We start from the raw sequence: 24,337 nt of genomic DNA on the forward strand, positions 1-24,337 counted from the left end.
GATGGCTCGCAGCACCACTGCCAAAATGGGCACCAGCCTTGCGACAGCCGCAGCTTTCATCAACAGCAAGTAACACCAGTGACAATGCCAGGTGGGAGAAAGTGGTCCATCCATTGAATCACCTAATATGCTTGTGATTTTATCAGCTCAGACTGTATTAAAGTGGTTGTATGTATACTGTGAGACCTAAATACCTAGCAGGAAACCCCGTGGGGAAGATGCTGCATGATTGCCATAGTTTATTTCCTGTTAATTGACTGTAGGGCTCCAACATCAGGATTCTGAACAAGAGGCAGGCCTAACCACTGTTCAGGTTGTTGTTAAGGTTTAAACTTCAGTATGAAAGATAATTCCTTTTCGAAATTCGCTTGATTTGTGCTCTGAATCCCTTCTGGATGAGTAGTGTTTCAGATCTGGAGCCCTCTTAAAACAACTTGGGCAGCTTTGAAATGCATCAGTGTACAAGTGTGAGCAAGTTATCTGAGAGGAGAGGCAGAGCTACTGTCCCAAGAGACAGATGAGGATGGAAGGAGTGGGTAAAGAGGATTTGCATGTTGCGTTAGCTGTCTGGCATGTTCTCTTGGTAGTTGCACTTTCTTGCTTATAGTGGAGCGCTGGGCAAGTTCTAGTACCAACCATGAAGCGACAACACCCAGTTCTGCTCTCTCCCACTGTGCAGACATATTCCCTCTTCGCAACTACTAGCTTCAGGCCTGGACCCTCACTCTGTCTCCCTGTGGCTGATGAACATTGTACCTTTGGACAATGTCCATTACGAGTGAGAGCTGTTCAGAAGGCTGATCCCCCTTTCACCAGACACTCCGGCCAGATTCTCTAGCTCTTAGGAGTCACAGGAAGAAAGAACCAATCTCCTTCCAGAGAATTAAGATCATCAGTAAAGTGTGATCATGGAAAAGAAGCCGGGACATTTCCCTCTGCTTGAATCTGTGTCAGATGTGCAGTGTTGTAATCCACAGTCCATGAGTAACCCCTGTTACGTTGCACCAGGAAGCAGTCTGTTCATATGACAGTCGAATATACATTCTTCTTCATGGTTCCAGAATTCGTTTAGTATTCATTTGAAGAATCATAAGAGATGAGCAGATAGCTCGGAGCTGCCTTTGCTGCTCATGTGAAGGCAGGATTGTTCTCTGCAATGCCACTGTTTTGTGCAAAAATTATTTAAAAGTCTAATATGATACGGGCTTTGCCTGTTATTCTGTGAAGAGGCTGCCCTTGCACAGCCAGTACATTTTTTCCAGGATACTGAAATTGCTTCTCTCTCATTTTCGTCCCTACTAAGGAAGATAATTATATGCCTTTGTAGCATATTAATTCCTCTGTTGTCTGTATGTTTACGCCCTGCAGACATGTTCATTTCTTCTTCATGCACAGAGCCATCAGTCAGTGAATCTTTATGTACCAACTCTTCTAATCTCTTCTGATGTTCAGTGCATCCAGTCTCCCTCCAGTTCCCCAGCCACTTTGATAGCGAGGTGATAAGAATTATGTGTAGTTTTACCAGTTTGTTTTACAGCAGACTAACAGAAGCAAGCCCTGCCACTTCCCTGCTCAAGTATATGTGGTTATATTTGGCTCTTTTTGTTTCTTACATCAGACTTACCACAGAAAAATCAGACTCCTTAGTGTTACTGTGGTTTTTATAGGTGGATATGACTGAACGTCACTATGTTCAAAACAGAAGTTTAAGTGATACTAAGCAGCTCTTAGGGGAAAATCATAGAATGCTTTGGGTTGGAAGGGACCTTTAGAGGTCATCTAGCCCAAGCTCCCTGCAGGAGCAGGGATATCTTCAACCAGACCAGGTTGCTCAGAGCCCCGTCCAACCTGGCCTGGAATGTTTCCAGGGATGGGGTCTCCGGTACCTCTCTGGGCAACCCGTTCCAGTGTTTCACCACCCTCATGATAAAAAATTTCTTCCATATATCTAGTCTAGATCTACCCTCCCTTAGTTTAAAGCCACTTCTCCTTGTCCTGTCACATCAGGCCTTGGTAAAAATATTTTCCCCCTCTTTCATACAGGCCCCCTTCAGGCACTGGCAGCTGCTCTAAGGCCTCCCTGCAGCCTTCTCTTCTTCAGGCTGAACAGCCCCAGCTCTCTCACAGGAGAGGTGCTCCAGCCCTTGGATCATCTTTGTGGCCCTCCTCTGGACCCACTCCATGTCCTTCCTGTGCTGAGGGCTCCAGAGCTGGATGCAGTACTCCAGGTGGGGTCTGACGAGAGCGGAGTAAAGGGGCAGAATCCCCTCTCTCGCCCTGCTGGCCACGCTTCTCTTGATGCAGCCCAGGACACGGTTGGCCATCTGGGCTGCGAGCACACATTGGTCGCTCATGTCAAGCTTTTCATCCACCAGTACCCCCAAGTCCTTCTCCTCAGGGCTGCTCTAAATCCCTGCATCCCCCATCCTGTATTGATACCAAGGATTTCCCTGACCCAGATGCAGGATCTTGCACTTGGCCTTGTTGAACCTCATGAGGTTCACACAGGCCCACCTCTCCAGCTTGTCCAGGTCCCTCTGGATGGCATCCCGTCCTTCTGGTGTCTCAACCGTACCACTCAACTTGGTGTCCTCTGCAAGCTTGCTGAGGGTACACTCGATCTCGCTGTCTAAGCTGTTGATGAAAATGTTAAACAGCACCGGTCCCAGTACAGACCCCTGAGGGGCACCACTGATCACCAGCATCCATTTGGACATTGAGCCATTGACCACTACCCTCTGGCTGTGACCATCCAACCAATTCCTTAGCCACTGAACAGTCCACCTATCAAATCCATATTTCTCCAATTTAGAGAGAAGGATGTTGTGCGGGACTGTGTTGAAGGCTTTACAGAAGTCCAGATAGATCACATCCATAGCTCTTCCCTTGTCCACTGATCTAGTCACACCATCATAGAAAGCCACTAGGTTGGTCAGGCAGGACTTGCCCTTGGTGAAGCTGTGCTGGCTGTCTTGAATCACTTCCCTGCCCTCCATATGCCTTAGCATAGCTTGTAGGAGGATCTGTTCCATGGTCTTCCCAGGCACAGAGGTGAGGCTGGCAGGTTGGTAGTTCCCAGGGTCCTCCTTCCTACCCTTTTTAAAAATGGGCACTTTTCAAAAATCTGGTGGAGGTGTGAGGAACTGCAGAAGTTGGCAATTCCTCCCTTGAACAGCTCCTTGACAGTATGATGCAAAGGGAGGAGAAGGAGTAGTTCCATCCTGGAGAGGAAATAGAAGATGAAGAGGTCAGAAAGACTTAATGGGGGACCACAAATGGGCTTAGATTTCAAATTTTTGCCTCAGGTTTCTGCTAATGTAAATCAGTCCTCCCAAGCTGCTGTCATAACTTCTCCACACTGTCCTGTAGAGGACAAGTGCTCTTTAAATCTGGTAGGCTTCCTCTGGTCTGTGAACAGCTGTTTAAAAATGAAGTAGAATACTAGTGACTTCTCCAAAGCCATAGCTGACTGCAGGGTTGCAAGCAGGTTTGATGCCATTGTCCAGTCCTCCTGATTGCTTATGTTGTCTTTGGCTCCAGATCATTTTGCGCTTGATGCACAAATGCCAGCCCTGGTTCCATGTGATGCTGACCAGCATGGATGCCTGCACCTTACCCTGGAGCGTGATATTTTGACATTCCTAGAAATTATTTTTATGGCCATGACAGCCTATCACAATTCCAAGGTGATCTTTGTAATCTCCTTTTTTTCACTCTATCCATATTTGACTTTGCATGAGACAAAAGAACATCTCTCAGTGAAAATTGTGTGTAAGCACAGAGAGAGATGGGCATAAGTTTAGACTCTTAACACCATTAAGTTAGCTTATATACAATTTAAGTTAATTCAAATTAGAGTATATATATAATCGGTATAATTGATCATTTTACCTGCTTTAGACATAATAAAAAACTCCTAGAATCCTGCAATGGAATTTTGCCACAGCTTTGTCCAGTAGAAGCCTTTGAAACCTGAAAACATTGCAGTAGGATATTTCCCAGAGTGCAGGAGTGTTCTCAACATCTCTTCTTCTGAGATTGCTTCAGGTTAGCTCTTGATCACCCACAATTCATGTGGCAGGAACATCATGTGGAGGCAGAAAAATTAAATGTTAAATTGTCCTGTAATAACCAGTCCTCAGAAAGTATATGTGAAGTGTGTCTAAAGCCTTGCGTGATCGTGCTGCCAGTGTTTCACTCCTAATAATTTTTTTAACCTAGCCTTCTGGTTTCAGCCCAGCTTGGCAGAAATGTAGAAGTCACACACGTGTTAGGTCATATGGGTTTCTTGAAAATGCTCTAAGGGAGTGGCTGCCATGTGTGTTAACGTAATAGTTGCCAGCAGAGAATCCAAACAGGAAAGCTCCTTTTTAAATGCCTCAGTCATGAGAAAAGCATCAGTCGAGGCTCAGGCTGGGCCAAAGGGTAAACGCTGTAGTAATGCACAGGTGTGAGTATTCCTTGTACCATGTCATAATCTGGCTGGTTTGCTTTTTTGCTTTGTATTCCGAGGGAAGCTAGCAGCGAGGAGGAGGAGTGCTATGAGCTCCTTGGTGGTGAGTCCAAACCTGCACAGCAGGCAGACTTTACTCTCGCTGAATCTGACCCTGGCAGTAGCTCCCTGTAGAAGCTTAAACCAGTAACTGCAGTATTAGGGGGTGGCAAAACCTGTGACTGTATTGTTGATAACCATCTAAGCTGTGCTCAGAAGGAATGCATGCTCTCAAATAAGACTTCTATTTCCTCCTGCACGCTCCCCAGCATTCTTCTTAGAAGAATTTAAATATTTCTACTGAGTTTACATTGTATTGTTGTTTGTATCTGCATTCAGTTGGCAGGCCTAGATTAGGTTGTAAAGTGTCTGTCATTTAAAAACAGTTTTCCCATCACAAAAGCAAGTATTGTATTTTTAAGTATGGTACCTATTATACGTGAGTTAGGGAGGAGAAGAAATCTCGGTCATTTATGCCAAAGTAGGTGAAATCCGGTATTTTCACTACAATGCAGTCACTGCACACCTCTGTTGTCCGCAGTCCAAGTGGAGCTTGTCTGTATAACTGGTCAGATAGCTCAGAGCCATGGGTCGTCCCTTGGTTTCTCAAGGAATTGCAACCAATATACTTAAATCATTCAAGTGCCTGATGTTCTTAACAATTTAAAAGCATTTGTCTGCTATAGTAGGGCAAATTTTTAATTTATTTTTCTAAACACATCTATCCAAAATGATGCTAGGCTTTTATATTCACAGCAGGGAGCATTGTGAGGCTTAAATATCCCTTTAATCACTAAGGATGTAATAAAAACAAGAAGAGTTCTTTGAGCTGCAGGGTGTTACCCAGGGAAAAATCTACTCTGGAGCTTACAAATGTGAGCTGAAGAGACAAACTGGGCAATAAAATCCACAACTACGACCAAACTGGCTAAAAGTTCTTCTGTAGCTGCCCATCAGGAGCTGAGACTTGGAGGGGGGAAAAGGCCATTCAGCACCTCTAGAGCCATAAGAGCCAGGCCATAAACATTTCACAATCTTCTGGGTAGGGGGAGGGAGCCGTGGGTCTGTGATCCTGCCTGGAGTTTGTACCCTGGCCCATGACTGCGACAAAGAGCGAGTATGAGGAATTTGCCAATGTGAGAAGAATGGAGGAAAAAATCCAGACAGATTAGGGATTGCAAGAAAAAGCGGTAGCTGTGACTGATGATGTCAATTCATGTACGTTTGTGACAGCCTCCGCCCACTGCTGATGTGAGGTATCCATGAAATCTGACAGGTGCTTTTTTCTGTTATCTGTGATGTTGAAGGATTCTTACCTGAATATTGTTGCTGTGGACACCAGTATCATTTTGCTACAAGGTGATGAACAAATTGGGTGAGAAAAAGTACAGCTCGGAGTTTATCCAAGGACTTTCTGCTTAAAGTGAATACATATTTCCAGCTCTTTGTTACTGACTTCAAACTTGGCTAGAGATTATGTATGTCCCATCATAGTGCTCTACATCAGCTTTCAAAAACTGCCTTGTGGGATGTACTGCGTGAATATGGCTTTGCATTCGTTTTCTTTCTGTGGGCTATAAATAGCTCAGCTCAGACTCCACAGGTTAGCCAGCCATCCTGTGGGTTCGGGCCCCTTCTTCCTGTGAGATGTGTGCGCAGTTTTATGTATCCTATGGCTATATGATTTTTTTAGAGTTCTTTTTAAAGAAATGATAAATAATACTGTAAAAGGGAAAAAATACAGTAATAAAATCTTAGTAAAATGAAACATGGTTTACTGTAAAATGCTCTGAATCATAATCTACTGCATATGGTTTAATTTTTCTCTTCTCTCATGCTTTCTGGTAACGTTCATTATCTTCCTCAAAAGGTCTTTAGGGTCAGTAATGAGGTTGGAGGACCTGAGCTCTACTCAGCTCTGTAGAGCTCACAACAGTTTTTATTTTGAAATTCCAAAACCTTTAAATCTTAACAATTTTCATTTCCACTGTGAAGATAGCTCCTTTGATCAGGAATTATGCTCTTTATTGATTTCCTGTTTTGAGTAGAACCTTACCATGAAGAACAGTATATCGAAACTTCCTTACAGAACAGACAGAATAAATCTGTCCTGGCAAGACTGACTTGGTTTTGTGGCTTTATGAATGCTTGTGCACCAAGAAAAATACTCTTTTGCAGAAACCAAAGTAGCATGACAGCAATCTTGCAAGTCCAGAAAGTTTAGAGACGCGCTTTTGGGTTTGGGCTGCTGCTTTTTCCTGACAAGATCAGCTTTGTGACGGAGCTTGCTGCAGCATTGCCAGCTGGGCGTCCATTCAGCCAAACCCCTTCGGCTCAGGATTTTTTTCTGGGCTCAACTCAGGGCTGAGTAAACCACCAGCAGTTCTTGAGCTCTGCATGATGCTTCTCTCTTCACGTGAGTGTGTGTGGGTGTGTATAAATATAAAGGTGTTTCTGTACGGATGCTAAGCCCGAGCTGCCCGAGCTGTGAGGCCGACCCTTGGTTGGCTCCCTTGCCCACAGCGGGACCCTGAGGCTTGGTGGCCCTTCCCTGGGCTCTGTTGCAAAGCTCTTCTTGCTGCTGCAAAGTCCTTTCAGTGTGTACTTTTTGTGGATTTGAGTGGGACAGAGTGCTGAGCCGTGTCTGGGAGACACAATGGGTCTGCAGGAAAACAGTGCACCTAACATCAGGAGTCTGTGAAAACTTGAAAGAGCTCTAGACAGAAATATTTTGCATTTGACTCTGGACTGTAGCCTTTGAGGCCGAACTCAGCCTTCAGTGTTAAGTGGCTGCTAAGTATTTCCCTTCTTGTCTCAATGCTAAGCAGCTGCTGGGAGAAGGGTGCATATTCTGGCAGGGCGGATTTGATAAAGGGGAGATAGAAGAGCATCCTCTTCAGGAGCACAGCTTCGTGGCCAGATACCTCAATCCACAAACCTGCAAGAGGAAGAGCCTTGTGTTAAACTTGTACAACTTTTCGCTTGCATGAGCCACTTTCACACGTTCCCTTCCAAAACAGATCCCCTCGCGGCTGAAACACAGCTTCCTTCAGGGTGGGCACAGGCGTGTGGCCGGTCCCCGCAGGCCCTGCGCCTTGGTCCGGGGGTCCTGTTGTGAAGTAGCATCGAGCTGTTACCAACAGGCCCTCTCCAACCGTTTGGTTTTGCCAAATGTGATTTTTGCTTTCTGGGAGCACGGCGGAGGTTTGCGGGTGATACCATCTGGGGCTCGGCATGAGGTTTTCAGCCCTACAGAGATCTGCCTTCTGCGGGGCCCTTTGCACGGGTCCCAGGGTAGGAGGGTCTGCATGGCAATGCCCACGTCACACACCTGAAGATACCCGACAACTTTTCCCAGGAAAAAGCGATCAAACCCAGCTGTAAAAAGGCAGGGGGGTAAAGCCATTTCCCACCATCAGAAGAAAATGTTACATGAGCTGCTGTAAGCAGCTGGGAAGGAACCATTCCTTATGCTACCATGATAGGAAATTCTGTGTAGTGCTTCCTCAGAGGATCTCGAAACACTTTGCAAGCTGTTACTGTTCCTGTAGCTGCCCACAGAGACTTGCTCATAAAGCTGCCCAAACTCAGGCTGTGCCCATGCCGTCAGAGCTCAGCCGCTCTGTCCTGGCCGACCCTGCTCCGTTCACTCGGTCAGCTCGGTGTTGTCTGAGGAGCTGCGCTTTTGTTCCCTGTTTTTCTGGATGAGATGCTGGTCACTAACAAGGGCAAGGAGTCACATGCTTTGAGGCTTGCACAGCTGTAGGAGCAGTAGTTTCATCAGGCTTTTTCTCTGGAAAAACATTGCTTTTCCCTGTGGCCCTGCGTGCAGAATCAGGCACCGTTTGCTCTGCAGCAAGCTGAGCCTGTATTTAAGGGGCAGATTTGTGGAATCTAAAACCGTCTGGAGAGTCTGAGGACTCTTCATGTTTTTAATTACTTATGAAAATAAGTAGCTATCAGTGTAGGGCTATCTATTTGTTTTATTTTAGGCCTTGTTAATGACGCGCTGTCATTCTATATTTTCAGTATTCACCCTATGCAGATGGCAGGGTATCCTTCAGAAAGACTTGCCAGGATGCTCTGGGACTGTGGCCTTCATGTACCAGGTGGCAATCTGCTAAATGAGTCACATTTAAATGGCAGTAAGGCTATCTTCATGTTTCAGAAGGGAGTATATAAGAGGGGATCTTATAAATGTTTATAATATCTCAAGGGTAGGTGTCAGGAGGACAGGGCCAAACTCTGTCCAGTGGTGCCCAGCAACAGGACAAGGGGCAATGGGCACAAACTGAAGCAGAGGAAGTTCCAGCTGAACATGAGGAAGAACTTCTTCACTCTGAGGGTGACGGAGCACTGGCACAGGCTGCCCAGAGGGGTCGTGGATTCTCCTTCTCTGGAGATATTCAAGACCCACCTGGACACGGTCCTGTGCAGCCTGCTGCAGGAGACCCTGCTTTGGCAAGGGGGTTGGACTAGATGACCCACAGAGGCCCCTTCCAACCGCTAATATTCTGTGATTCTGTGATCTCTTAAATGCAGTTTGCACTTCTCCATGTTATTTTTTTCTCACTTGTGCAAACTCAGGCAGACAACGCTGCTTCACTTAAGCCCAGTTTCATTAAAGTTGATATGATAACGCTTTCTTGCGGCTGTGTGCACAGAAGGAAGTCTGCAGGGGTTGGATTGCTGGCTGTTGCGCCTGAGTGCTGATACAGATGAGCAGTGATGCAAGACTGGCTCTTTCAAAAGATCATTATTACTAATCTGGATTTCTGTTGTGTTTCAGCAGTCTCCCAGGCAGTAACTTTATGCCTCGCACTTGAGCTTGCTTTCAGGGGAGAATGCTGACCTGGAAGTTCTGCCCGGACAGAGGTGGTGTGTCCTGCGCAGCTGCTCGCAGCTCAGGTCCTGCCGGCCAAAGCCTCCTACTAGCTGACACGCGTTCTCTGTTCTCCCACAGACCAGACACCAGCCAGAGATGGCAAGATGATCACCCTGTCTTGGAGAATTCCCAGTTCGGAAGGTAGGAAGGGGGGGAGGTATGTGTGCAAACCAGTTCCCTACAGGGTCCTGTTGAGTGTTAAGGGTTAAAGCTTCACTTAAGGTGGGAGAAGTGCCAGAAAACATTTGCCTTACTGCAAAACCCATAGGGGAATGTTTCTTTCTAATCACCTTCTCAAAGAGATGCAAAGCAAAAGCTCTTGGCTTCTGCCTTTGTCATCACACATCCCCTCCCTTCTGCGCTGCCCTACCTAGTCCCCTTCAGCATAGCAGGAGAGCCTACTGTTAGAGCTAGGCACAGTAGGATTTTTACCTGCTACTGTAAACGAGCTTGGAGCAGAGCTGTATATGTCACTGGCTTGCACATGTCAGATCCACTATCTCTGCCGTGCCGTTCCACCCCCCCAGCCTCCAATTTGCCAGTGAATTGTTAGACACCAGCAGATTCACCTCTGGCTTCCCAGCAAGTTGCCTGAGGGCGCTCCATGGACAGACAGACAGGAGGGTAATGTGCTAAATTCCCCCTTTGCTAATGGTGAATTTCATGGGGATTGCTCCTGTTAGCCACACTTTCCAGCAATAGTAACAAATTCCCCTTTTTTTTTTTCACTTTTAAAACCTTTCCAGTGCGACTAGAATTGGTGGGAGAAAGCTAGTTGTTAACTAGTCATGGGTAATTAATGACTCCACCTTCACCATCAGTCAGCTGGGAAAAGCCAAAAGGATTTGAGTACTTGTAGCACATGTGTTCTCTAGACATGCTGATAGGCAGTGTGCAAATGAAGTGGCAGCAGGAGACCATCTCATACCACTCCGTGGAAGAAGCAGCAAGTCGTGATACACATCCCACACTCTTGTCAGGTGAAGAGTCTGAAATTCCCAGTGCTGCTGCTGCTGCTGTTGTGCAGTTTCATTCTGCATGGGATGTTGATCCATCTTGCTGCTAGTTTGAATCTGATACAATTTTTGTTCTATTTTTCCTTTTCACATTCTGATTATGGTTCTCTTTTCTGCTTCTACAATTTAAATACTAGCATTAGAAAAGCGGGACATGGAGGGGGCAGATTTGACGCTGGCTTTCCTTTTGTAGCAGAGCAGATTAGCATTTCTGCATCCCGTTTTGTTTGTGTCTGGTAGTAGCTGTGCAAGTACAAGCAGAGGAGATTTGACCTTGGTACCAGTTTCAGCTGATCTTTTCCCTTCCAGTTTGTCTTGCCACATGTGTAATGGATAATCTCCAGTTGAGCTACAAGTTGGTGTTGCTCCACCACATGATAGTCTCCTCCTCTGTGGCACTGAGACTCCCCAGTTCTGCATGTCCCCAAGTTTGCTGAAGAACAAGAGCCTGTGGTCTTCTGTATTATCCAGCAGTTTTAAAGGGATATCAGGAAGGCTTGGATGTGGTCCTTCAGAGGTGCCAGGAGCCAATGGACCATCTCCTGCTATAAAATCCTCCTCGGGACTTCTTAAACGCTCCAGCCCTTTTCTTTTACACGTTCTTCCTTGTCACACTAAGCATTGGCTTTCTCTCCCTGCCTAGTACTGGGATGCCTAAAATTTAATATACTGTTGAAAAAGAGCCAGTCCCTCCTCTGTTTAAACTCCTTTGTCCTCTTTGCATGTGCTTGCATTGCCTGCTTCAGAAGGCAGTAAAAGCACAACTAATGGGGTGTTGTTCGGTTATAGAACTGACTAATTTCAGAGCATGTTTTGCACGTCAGACTAAAAATCAGATGTCCCAATAACATCACTGACAAAATAAAAAAAATGTGTATTTTATTGGGAGCAAAGCGAGACCATGAATCAACTGCAGCCTTATAGCAACACTTTTTGAAATGAACTGAGCTCCTAAATTTTCTGTGCAGGATCCAACACTTGCCCATTGAGACGGATATCCTGCTTCTGAGCTCCTCTTTTAAACATCTTTGGCCTTTAAATGTTAGTATAGCTATTTCTGTACATGAATGCATAGAAGTCCCTTCTTCACCAAGGTGTAGTGGCTGTTTTGTCCCCTGAAGCATGAGACTTGATTGCTGTCTTTTAGCACTTGTAAGCACTTGTAAGTACAAAAGCTAATGGTCACACTTGCAGAATAAACTAATTAAGGGAAAATGCTCAAGTCCTTCAGTTTCTGCTCAGCCTTCCGTTCAGTGAGAGCAGTGCCTTGAACAAGGCCTAAAACCAGTTTCTGATGCACCATGAGGCTCTTGGATCGCTCGCACTGGCCCTGGAAGGTGCCAGCCAAAGGAGTTCAGTGCCAGTATAATGATGTGCTACCACGGCTATGCCATTAGACAGTTGGACCTTTCACTCACGAAGCTCAGCCGAAAAGCTACTGCATGTAGAGCAGCCTTGGTTCTGAGCTTCAGAACACACGTGATGCAGCGGTGAGGACCCTGCCACAGAAAAACAGCGCAGGAGGAGAATTAACTGTGTGGTTAAAGGCTCTGAATGCAGAGGCTGAGTAGGTAAGTAATGTTATATATGATATAATGTGTTTCTGCTAGTGGACAAGACATAGAATCATAGAAAGTTTTGGGTCGGAAGGGACCCCTAGAGGTCATCTAGTCCAACCCCCCCGCAGCAAGCAGGGACACCGCTAACTAGATCAGGTTGCTCAGAGCCCTGTCCAACCTGGTCTTGAATGTTTCCAGGGAAGGGGCCTCCACTACCTCTCTGGGCAACCCGTTCCAGTGTTTCACCACCTTCATTGTAAAGAATTTCTTCCTTCTATCCAGCCTAAACCTACCCTGTTTTAGTTTAAAACCATTACCCCTTGTCCTGTCACTGTTGTCTCTACTAAAAAGATTGTCCCCATCTTTCCTATAGGCTCCCTTTAAGTACTGAACGGCTGCAATCAGGTCTCCCTGCAGCCTTCTCTTCTCCAGGCTCCACATCTGTTGGTGGATGAATGCGTTGCTGCAGCATCCCAGTTGTGAGGGCAAACTTCACCACAGACTGTTAACCACCCTCTTGGGAAGGAGCAAGCTCAATACAGTCCTGACTCTGATTCCAGAAATCAAAGAGTAAAATGATTCTGTCCTCTGGAGATGAAAATTATATCAAACCCGTAGAATAGGCGGAAGGAAATTTTTCCTGCTTGCTGTTTAAGGGATTTTTTTATTTTGTAGGTAAGTCTTCAGTTGATGTTTTTGGTCTCGTCTCTATTTGTTTAAAAGTGCGTTAGCAGTAAATCAAGGTGCATTTCCCCTGTAGGGTTTCCTGTATGTCAAAGCCATGTTAATTCTCTTTGATTTTCTTCCCTTAGCTTCAGCCATTGCTGCAGATCCTTCCTCTCTTTGTCCCTTTGGACATCAAAGGATTGCAAGGGGACAGCCCTGGCGAGAAGCTCCTCCCTGCTCATTAGCCTCCATAAAACAGGAACTCACCTTGGCTTGCTGCGCTTGGAAGTCCCATCCTCATCCCGGTCACTCTTGACACTGGATCTCAGGAGGAAGGTCTTTTGCTTGCTTCAGGATATCAGACCTGCTTTTAAACTGGACTATTTTGGCTTCCCTTGTAAGAACTCTGGTGGCTCTCTTGGCCGTGCAAGCTCCTAGACTCCACAGTACATGGAAAAATGCAAGCTTTACCAGGTAGGTAGAGGACTCCCTCCTTTTCCCTATTGCACAGAAAGTTCCTAGACTAACACCAGGAGTGTACAGTCATTTTAGAAAGAGAACAAGTGCTCCTGAAGGGTTACCAGCATTTATAGTAGTGTGTGTGTGGCTGAAGAGAATTTCTAAAATGGGGGGGGGGGGGGGGGGGGGGGGGTGGTGTTGTAGGAATGGGTGAGAAAGTGTGGGTTTGAGTGTTCTTTGTGAGCCTTGGAAGATCGTTTGTAAGGTAGCAAAGGTTTACTCACAATTGTGCCCATAACTCCCCTACCTGTATCACCATGTGCAATGTGATCGTTCACTGGAGGATAGAGGTGTTATTTGTATATTGTCTGCAAAGTTCCTTGAGCTGAAGGCCAGGGAAGGTTTGAAGATTTTTTTTTTTTTCTTTAATTTAATATTGCTAAGACCAGTTGTGATACAAACTGTTTGGTTTTGTCTGTCCTTTTCATTTTTCTACCCCTTAGAACTGTAAAGCCCAAACAGACACACCCCACCTCTACCAACTTTCATGACCAAACACCGTATTTTTCTGATTTCCAAAGGGTTTTATTTGTGTTTTTCTTCATCAGTCCTTCTCATAACTTGCAGTTAACCTCTTCTGTATGGGTGTGATTGGGCACAATGACAGATACACACTGGGAAACTAAGGGCCCGTCCAGAGGTACTGCATTTGTCAGTTAACCAAAACCCAAACTCAGTCCTGGGTTTTACTCTGCATCAGCAGGAGACAGGTATTTACCCAGTTTGGGTATGCGGTTTTTGTACACGTTAGAGGTGGCTGGATATTCTCAGCATCCTTTCTCTACCTCTGCAAGATGTTGTTTCATTCATAAGCAAAATACATGTGCAATGACTCAGATAATTTCCACCTTCTCCGTTGTTTTGGGTTTTTATAAAGCAGTCTATACTGTGTTGATCTGATTCATACTGATTTCTGCCCCTTCAAGAGAATTTTGACTTGAAAAGCGAAAGAGCAACAACGAAAAAGCTACAGACTGTATTACGGTATTTTATCATGTTAAAGATTCCAACTATTGCAGAAGTCACCTCATTTGCTTACTGAGTTGTTTCTGGTGTATGACCCCACACAGCAGAAATATTCCAGGTGATGGATGGGTGCATTTGAGATGTGAAGCCACTGCGCTTACAGAAACACGATACTTTTGTTATTGCCGAAAAAGCTTTCTGGTTCTGAGAAATGAGGTTCCCTCCGGAGGGTTGGGGTGTTTCTACTGACATTTATAAGGTCGGAGGACATGGGGGGTTTTTAGTTATTGGCAATATTAATTTCTCAGGTAGCTTTGTATATTGATGTGCATTTCTTCCCTGTGGATGCTGGATAGCTGTTAATGTTGGACTTCTTTACTCGGAAGATAACAGCAGCAAATGTAATAATAACTGATTTTAATGAAGGCAAGAAGTATGCCTTTTGCCTTCTTGGAATTTTCCCAGTATTGCAAATCCCATACATTTTGAGAAGGCTGCAGCAAGTCTCCTGACATCATAACATTGTCTCAGTAATTTACAATTAATTGAGGGGCTGCTTTAGGCGAGTGGATTATACTCCAGCACCTTCCATCCACAGATCTTATCCCCCTGCAAGCATTACTAAATTGACTCTTATTTCTCTTTCTCCTTTCTGTCTCCAAGATAGGAAAATTGTATGTACAGCCTGTTCTAGATACAGAAACTGAAGGACATTTGTATAAGGACTTTAAAATTAAGCATGGAATCGATTGAGGATTGAGGATCTCTTAATTTTCAGTGCCTTTATCATAGCAGCTATCTTCCTTGTCAACCTCATCTTGGCATAAAGAATGTTTTTAAAATGTGCCACATGCAGTGTTACCACTGCAATGATAATTAAGCCAAGAACTAAAATTCTTGGAAAGTGTTTAAATCTCTTTCAAATAATACTTAAAATAAAACTGAAGTTACATAGAAGAGGAGACAATAGAAGTGCAGCTTTAGTGAGTTCAGTTCAGTGCTTGGTCTCCCTGCCACAAACCTCTCCGTGTTGTAGTTCCAACATGCAGGCGTCTTTGTGGGGAGATGCATGCGCGAGTCTTGGCATTAGTTACAGAGGCACAGACTAGGAGTGAATTTGAAGTGCATTGCAAGCCAGCCTTTGGCTCTGCAAAGAAAATCCCAAGTGGATCCTGCAAATGGATCCTGAGCTGCCGAATCCTGCTGAAGCTGGTTGCATGTGACTGTGGTCAGCTGTGTGGATCCACGAGCAAGCTCACACCGTTGCTGGGGTCCGGATCCCCATGAAAACTGTTAATGTCCTGTTTTTCAGCCTCAGACTGTGCACACAAAACCTCCAGGGTGAAAGACATTAACTAAATTTTAAAATCTTTGCTGCAATGTTTATTGTATGTGAGCTCTTTTTCACTGTCTCCTGTAGCATCTCGCTCATCCAGGTGCATTGTGGACTCATTTTGGTAAAAAACAGTTTATGACATCTGCCTTTGATTTTTAATTCAATATCGAACTCCTTTCACTTCGATTCCTCTTGATTTCATTGGAAGTCTCCCCTCAGTAAGGACTCCTGAGATCTGCCTTGTTGCAGTCTCATTTAATGGCATTGGAATTTGCATACAAAAATGTTAATTGTAAGATTCATCTGGGGAAGGAGTGAGCGTCTGTCTAGCTAATCAAAATCTGTTTGCATGTATTTGTGACTGGGTGACTCCTGTGGGAAATCAGCCCAATTTTATTGTAACTCTTTTTGATACGTGTGCTCCACTGAGCTACCGAATGCATCGTCTCGTGGCAGCTTTCATGTCTTTGCAAGAGGATATGGGGGAAGCTTTAGTAAGAAGATGTTAACAGGCTAATCTTAGTGAGCAAACTAGGTGTCACTTCTTAGTCAGTTCATTAATGTTGGATCAAAGCAGAAAAAAGGGTAAAGGGTATTATTTTAAAACACCTAAAGACCTTTACAAACGGACAGACTAGTGTTTAATTTTTTCTTACTTCCTAATACTGAGGGAAGAACCCCTTAGACTCGCACTGGGTTGCTTTTGTGGAAAGATACCACTTTCTGAAAAAAAAAATTATTTCTCTGGAAATAGTTGTCTACTTCTCATGCTTATTCTTTTGAAGACGTTGCTCAGGAAAGCTATAACAAGGTGAAAATTCCCTTATTTCTGATATGCTCTAAATAAGATCTGATCCAGACTAAGAGGCAGAAGAATCTCCCTTTTAAGCAAGTAGCCGTGCATGGCTGATAACGCATCACCCAGCAGAAGTGGCCTGCCGGCACTGCGCTATCGGCATCTCCGCTGCCGTGAGTGCCCTGAGTTGAATAGGCGCCTTAATACCTCCTTCTGACCCCAGACCACTGTTAGTAAAGCCTTACTGGGTGTGAAATCAGTCCACCAGTAGCTACACCAGGTCACATTTTTGACCAAAAATGGAACTGGGTTGTTCTTGCCTGGGCTTTTCAGTACGGCAACAGCAATCTTGCATGTCTTATGATGCAATAAAGAGTTCCTACAGGAGGTTTTTAATCCAAACAGCCTTACAGTGGAGGTGGGTACCATCACCACCAGAGACAGTTTCTCCAGTAGCTCCCCTGCTTCCCTTTCCTCTCCCCAGGACCACAGTTAGTCCTCTGCCTGTAAGAGAAGGTGCAGGTATATTGCAGGAAGCTCCTCCATGGTGTGTTACTGAAGAGGCATCTTCCACTGCCGTCACCAGCTCCTTGGTGGTCTCCATCTCCAAGTCCGGTTCAGACCAGCTGTCCTGTTTTCAGAATATTCTGTGGACCGGCTCTGTCACCTCCCTTTCTTGCCTCCACTTACATTTTGGTCTCCTGTCTATCCCCTCTTTGTCCTCTGGAAAGATTTTTCACCTCTGCTACCACCTACCTGTCGTTTTCTCCCATTACCCACTGGTACACTCAAAATGTTTCCAATCCTTTCAGCTTTCATTTTGTTCTCTTGGTAAAGTGTTTTGTGTAACCCTGATCATACCAGGACAAGAATGAAAGTGGACTGTGGGTACCTGCCAGTATGAGTTTTGGAACAAAGGAAGTCGGGTTGAGTTTGTACGACACGCAAATCTCTATGAAATAACTGAACAGCTAAAAAGAAACCTGTTGGAAAAGCCTTTGTGCCTTCTGAGACGACTAAGTAACAAAAAGCCTTTGAATGAAAACAATGGATTTTCTTTAAGAGGTGCATTGTGGTGCAGACACCACCTGGGACCTTCGTGGGTAAAATCACGGCATCCAGCTCCTGCGTGGGACCAGTGCTGTGTGCTGCGCGGTGGTGTGGGGCTGAGACGTGCCGTGGCCAGGCCGGAGGAGGGATGGCCGGACGTACAGACCTCGTTTGCTACAACAGCATGTGAAATTCGGTAGCTCCCTGTACTGGAGGGAGCTGGTGCTGGGAGGGCCGATGAGGGTGCTGCGTCTCGGGGCAGGAGAGGCCGCTTCATGCCCGCTCCCCTCCTGCCTGCCTGGAGTTACCGTTTACTCTCTCTCCCGGTAGACGTGAAAGCGCCGTGCGAGGCACTGTCTTCCCCGAGCCTGGAGCCCTACCCGCAGAGCTCCATTGTGGTCACCCTCGAGGACATGGCGCTCTGGATGAAGTTTCATCAGATAGGAACCGAGATGATCATCACCAAATCTGGCAGGTGAGGGGAGCAGAGCAGCTGCCCACACCACACCCCTCCAAGCTGGTAGCAAGATCTCCTGATGCTCACTTTTTGAATGGTGGCCCTTAAACTAAGTTTTTAGCCAATTATGCGCATCTCCCTGCATCTGGCAGAAGAATTGCACTTTTAGGATGTGGTAGAAGTCCAAACTGTGAAGTGCAAAAGGTCACCGTGGGGCTGATGTGCTGAGAAAACTTCTGTACTCTTATCTCAGCACTTAACGCTGATGTTCTTCCTGTTGCTGGGAGGTTGCTCTGGAAAGTGCCCTGGGCTTCCTTTGCCTCGGTCACAGGCAGCAGCAGCTGAGCAGTAAATACCTGGATTTGAGTCTGCATTTGCAGACAAGAACATGGCATCGAACAGCAATGATCTGTGCGTGCAGAGTACTCTAAAGTTTAAATGAGTCATGCATCATGGAGCTTGCAGTGAAAGAATAAGAAATTGTGAAATTGTAATGTATTATGTCAAAGCTGCTGTGAGCTGAAATAATCCCTTTGGGTAGGGAGGTAGGTGTCAAAGCTTTTTTGCAGAGTCAGAAGATGAAAGTGGTGACAGGGAGTACTGGAATGAAAAGCTAGGTGTGCTCTTAGATGACAGCATGATTTCTACCCATGCTAGAAAATGCTCTAATCTACCCTCTAGGTCTGCAGTTGCTGCAGAATGCTAGGAACTACGTGCAAATTCTAAATATTTTAATTTAAGTTTCCCGCTGTTGTGTTACAGGAATCAGAAGAACAAAAGCAGTAACAATGTCAGGCCATCAGTGACTGCTGCCCTGTTAGTGCCTCTTCCACCCAAGCCCATAGGATTAGGCAATACATCAGTAAAATGGTAAAAATGTTCAATAGCTGCCCTGTAGAAATACTGCTACCAGAACTTTCCACCATAGTGAGTAAACATGACCTGCTGCTGGATAATTAAACAATATCCACTTTACAGGGAAATCCTTATACTGTGTATTTCATTTCTCCTTCAGACGAATGTTTCCACAATGCAAAATCAAAGTCTCCGGCTTAATCCCGTATGCCAAGTACCTCATGCTGGTAGATTTTGTGCCAATGGACAACTTCAGGTACAAGGTGAGTACTTCAAATAAGAGAAGTTATGCTGTCCTGCCATCTTAATTTGAATTGGATTAATCTTTAAGCTTCACTGGCCAGGCTGATAAATAAATTTTCTTTGGACAAAGTTCAGAAGTAATTGGTGGATTTTATGCCTCTCTGGAGTTATTTGTCAGTTTTGCTTGGGGAGCAGCTGGAAATTTTCATTGTAAGCAACACAGTTTTGATCATGATTAATGTCAGACTTCTCTGAGAGCCATTGGGAGAAAGGGAGGAAAAACGAGGCCTAAACTTGGAGCTGTTTTGGTAGCATGATCATGGCTTATGGAAGTGAATCTGCTTCTTGTCAGGACTGTGCTTCAGAGGAGTCCACTAAATCAACAGTGGAGCAAAGTTGCTGGGGTTTTATTGTAATGAAAGTATTTTTTTTAAGCTCTAGATTTCCATCTTTCCCTTTACAGTGGAATAAAGATCAGTGGGAAGTTGCTGGAAAAGCAGAGCCACAGCTCCCTTGTCGCACCTACGTCCACCCAGATTCCCCAGCTCCTGGCAGCCACTGGATGAAAGAACCCGTCTCCTTCCAAAAACTGAAGCTCACCAACAACACTCTGGATCAACATGGGCATGTAGGTTGTAGCTGGCCTTTGTGCTGTACTCTCTTGAAATTCATTATAGGTGGACATTAAGTGAGATTTGTGAGAAATTAGATCACGTGGAAATTAAAACATATCCAAGTGCCCTCTCTTCCTTCCTCAGCCCAGCCCTTGTGCTCTCGTAACTACCTGCGAGGGAAGGCTTTAGTCCGTCCTGTCGCTCTAGAGGCACGGTGGAGACACTGGACCCAGGCGGGCATCCCTGGTTTGAAATGAATGTCCTGGGAGTCTCTGCAGGAAACTTTGCACAGTGTGTTGGCAGTGGTTCCACACAGAACCTTTCTCCTTTGTCTGTCTCTGTGCCAGATCATCCTCCACTCCATGCACCGTTACAAGCCTCGCTTCCACATTGTGCAGGCAGATGACCTCTTCAGTGTCCGCTGGAGCATCTTCCAGGTCTTCAGCTTCCCCGAGACTGTCTTCACCTCTGTCACTGCCTACCAGAATGAGCAGGTACAGTGTGCAAGTACTGCTCTTGGTCACATTGCTACATACTCTTGTCTTTAGAAATCTTGTAGAGGAAGGTGTTTCCTTCCAAGCTAGTCTCCCTGGGCTCCTCTGATGAATGGTGGAAAGAAATAAGCACATTATGGTTCCCATGGAAAACATCTCCTCTTGGGTGAGGTGAATCATGCACCTTAATTGTATTAAGTGCGCTGTCAGTGATTAACAGAACCCTAAATGCAGTAAAAAGTATGGGCAAAAGTCCAGATATAGCTACTGACCCTGTATATTTCTCTACTCAGATGAATCCCACCCAAATTCCTGCTGACCCTGGCAAAGTCACTTCTCTCTCTCTGTCAGTTCCTAAACAATAACAGGAGCTGCTGGGAGAGCTTGCCCTGTGGCAAAGGCATGCTCAAAGCCCTCCGACAAGCCATTGTGATAAAGACTGAGGTGAAGGTCTTGAAACAGGGAAGAACCCAACCAGTCACCATGATACTGAATCTTGTTCCTTCTATTTTAAGATTACAAAGCTCAAGATTGACAACAATCCGTTTGCTAAAGGTTTCCGTGAGCATGGGAAGAACACTCGAAGGTAAACTGTTTTTTCATCTTAATTTATTTATAACTGGAGTTCACTTGTGAATTTTACCCAATGCCTTTGAGCAAAACTACACCAGCTAGCTCTGCAGAGCCTGCTGCGTTATGCATGCTGCGTTTGTCTGTGTCGGGGAATGATGGCCCCTGTGCAGCCTCCTCCCTAGAGACATGGGGAGTGGGAGGAGACGCAGGATTTCCTGAAGAAGTGTGGGAAGTGCGAGAAATCTGAGGCCTGCATACTCTTGCATGTTGGAGCTAGGCTGGAGTCTGACACGTGAATAGCAGTGATAACGGAAGGCCACAGCAGAGCATTGTGTCTCTTTGAGATCAGCTTGTTTCTGAAATTTGGAGGCTCCCTCAGCTCCTTTCCCTGTGTGTGGAAAAGAATCTCTTCCAATGGAACATTTTGTCTGCAAGAGGGAAGATGGATACCAATACCAGTGAGATCTTCTGTCTGGTCTGAGGGCAGCCAGTGGATGAGATGGGGAAAAAAAAAGCTTAAGTGCAACCATACACTGGCAATAGAGAAGGAAATAATGTTTTTTTCAAGGAGAAAATGTTATGAAAATATCTGAGATTTTGTTTCGTGTTATTTTATGCCTGAAAAAAATCTCATTTCCTGATGAAAAACGCCAAAACTGACTCTTTTTTACTTAAACTTTGAAAATGTCATGGATTTTCTTTCTCCTGCTAGTAGGATCATTTCTGACTAAGCTTAGACTCATTTTCTCATTTAGGAAAAAGCTGCTTTCAAGCAAAAGACTCGCCCTACCATACACATACGTGTGTGTATAGTGTGTATATCCAGCATCGGACGACACTTACAAACTCAGGGCCAAAACCTCTGGGGCTGAATTTCCATGCTGATTGTGCCTTTTGTGAGTCAGGCAAGCCCTTTACTGATTTATCCCCGGTCTCCTGCGGGGCGAGGGCTCTCCCTGGAGGCTCACACGGATGGCAAGCGGCACAGCTAACTGTGTAATTCGACTATGGCAAGCGTGTTCCCCAAGGACCCATCGGGGCACGTTGCTAGGAGAGGTGCAAGTCACAGAATGCCAGAGGGGGTTCATCCCATCTTTTTGTCCTCCAGGGCTTGTCCAGCATCCCTTCCATATTTATCTAGGCAAAAAGCTTACATACAAGCTACCCCCATGTCTTGTTTCTTTCCCAGGGAAGGACGAGCCAAATGCCAGAAGCCTAGTCCAGCCAAAGGCCAGAAGAGGAAGCTGCCTGAGGAAAAGGAGTCCAGTGCTGAAGAACGTGGTAATATTGATCACAACAAACCCAGAGAATGATTTCCAAACAGTGCCTGGGCCACAGAGAGGAAAAGAAGCAGGAACATAGTCCCCTCTCTGGGGAGAGTGGCCTGAGTGGAGTCCTGGAAGGGTGTTGTGTCTCTGGCTTTGAGTCTCTGACTCACTTTCGGGGAATGATCCGCAGGAGCCTGCTTGCAAGTCGTTTGTCATTATTGACTGTTCATCAGCTCTCTCACCAGCCTCCCAGCCCGGCTGTGCTTTGTGACCACGTATGGTCACAGGCTGTGCCTTCATAACATTTCAATAGCGATATGAGCTTGCAGTGTCACCCATTGCTTTCTTCTTGGTTCTCGTCAGTGTGGTTGTGTCAGCGGTGCTCTTTGTGCAGCTGGATTGTGATGCAGATGTGGGAACTGGTACCATTAAGAAAAAAATATCTTTACTCTTTCTATTAGATTGTTCTTAATCTTGATCATTCCTTGCTCCAGTTCACTGTGCTGCTTGCAGTAGCACCACTAAGGAGAGAGGACAGGGCGGGACCAAACACCGCAGAGTAAGGGCAGAAAAAAGCTGCAAAGGGCTAGTCCCTAAAGGCAGTGTGACTGCAGAAGAGGTATCAGTGGGTTTCCCTCCACCATCTGCAACTAAGGCAGCTGCCCATAGACCACTGTGAGCTCTGGCTCTCGCTTCCCCCTTCTCATTTTTTCCCATTCTTTATTTTCCCTGCTGTGAGTCAGATTTTGAGAAAGATGAGATTGCAGATGTGAAGGAGGAGAGCAACCCCGTCGTGGTCAGCAGCGGATACCCTTTCTGGGTCTCGGAGCAGAATGGCAGCCATGCCTTTCCTGCAGCATCGCCGGTGCCAGCTGACCAGAGGGAGGGCCTGCCCAGAGAGCAGCAAGTGCCCACGCCATCCTACCAGACGTATCGGTGAGTCCCACCTCCCGGCACTCATGTCCAAAGCTACCCTTTAAGTGATGGGATTCCTCTTTTTCTTCTGGATATTTCCTAAGATAAACAGCCGGTGGGAGTGAGGAAGGATGCCTTTCTGTTGGACAGCGTACCTGGGTGATAGGTGCTAGATTAGCATGGAGATAGCTCAGCAACAAAGCCTTTCTGTGTTACTTCAAACCCACTGCTTCTGGGCATACTTGTATCTTAGTAATGCTCTTTATTTCCCTGTTCTGAGATGCTCTCCCAGCCAGCTCCATGTACCACAGAGCTTCCTTGTCCTTTGGAGGAAGCGTGTTGGAGGAGTGGCAGGATTCCAGTGATTATTTTTTTCCCCTCCTTCTTATAATTGCAAATTCAGGCATGAGTTATTATAGTGAGCCCAGACTAGAACTGAGCCAGCACTAGAGTGGTCTGGGCATCCTTTGTCTGGCATTTATTTTTTTCCGTGTGAGTGACAGAGGGCCTTGGACTAAAATCCACACTAACAGATGGAGCACTAGGCGAGGGGAAGAGGGCATGCTAACAGCTTGCCCTGCCATTCCCTGGGGGATCTGGGTGGGTTTTCAGTGGTTTTCTGCTGAGTAGGTTTGACTCGCTCTTCTTTCTGCCCTCGGGGCTCAGGTTCCACGAAGCTGGGGACAGCCAGCAGCTTCCCACCCGTGACACCGCAACCTTGAATGATTTCCGTGCAAGGTGCCACCCCTTGGATCTCGCCACAGTGCCCGACCACGACTCCAAACAGCTCCCAGAGGGCTTCACCAACCTGCCTGCACTCCCCCCACCTTTGCCTCCTCCTCAGGACTACACAGGAGTGGTGAACATGGCTCTAGACTCTGTCGGGAAACCCGGGCCCCGAGCGCCCATGTACAGTCCCTACGGCACCGAGCAAGGTCTTGGCCAGTGGATGGTGCCTTCCCACAGCCAGTACAGGGCCATGAGCTACTCAGCCTTCTCCACAGAGTACAATACACAGGGGCCTCCAGGACATGCCCACGGCACCATGGCAGAGTGGAGCCAGTACCCTCTGTTCCCCTATGCCTGCTGGTGAACAAGGAAGACCCTTCCCGACGAAAAGACTGAAAAAAAATTGTAAATGAGATAATATTTGCTCTAGAGTATTGATCTTGAAGCCATGCCTACACTAGGCAAAGAGGCATTACTGCAAGTGGTAGCACGGGACACCTTCACTTACTTGTCTCCTTGCACAGCAACCCCCACTGTATTTCACAAGCAATGGTTAAACTGCTGGTTGTCCCAGCCATGTCAGTGTGAGTCTGGCTGGATCAATATGTTCTGCAGTGGTTTTTTTCCTAGCAGGAGTAGGAAATCACAGGAGCTGCAGAAGCAGTAGCTGAAGAGCTGCCGAACTCTTAGTGCCAAGCTGTTTGCATCTCGCATTTGGCGGTTTGCAAAATCCTTCCCTCCCAGGACTTGCATGCAGGGAGACAGGAGCTGAGGAGTTTCAGTAAGCCGTCCAGGTGGCCAAGAAGCTGTCGAGAACTGTTGCAAAGACGAGCAAAACAAGAAATCCCCTTGAGCAGTTTCCTCACTTAGTATAGGCAAACTAAAGCTAGAGTCTTGCCTTTCC

At 46.0% G+C, this 24,337-nt stretch overlaps 1 protein-coding gene across 1 annotated transcript; it reads left to right on the forward strand.

Moving 5' to 3' along the window:
• Positions 1-13,026: 13,026 nt before the first annotated feature.
• On the forward strand, positions 13,027-23,797 carry LOC104328219 (T-box-containing protein TBX6L). Its single transcript, XM_009933211.2, has 9 exons — positions 13,027-13,092; positions 17,616-17,760; positions 18,758-18,860; positions 19,304-19,468; positions 19,802-19,948; positions 20,464-20,534; positions 21,711-21,802; positions 22,533-22,725; positions 23,371-23,797. The coding sequence occupies exons 1-9, from the start codon at positions 13,077-13,079 to the stop codon at positions 23,795-23,797; spliced, it is 1,359 nt and encodes a 452-aa protein (XP_009931513.2). The 5' UTR covers positions 13,027-13,076.
• Positions 23,798-24,337: the final 540 nt, after the last annotated feature.

The sequence above is a fragment of the Opisthocomus hoazin genome, chromosome 13, assembly GCF_030867145.1.
Source record: "Opisthocomus hoazin isolate bOpiHoa1 chromosome 13, bOpiHoa1.hap1, whole genome shotgun sequence".
NCBI lineage: Eukaryota > Metazoa > Chordata > Aves > Opisthocomiformes > Opisthocomidae > Opisthocomus > Opisthocomus hoazin.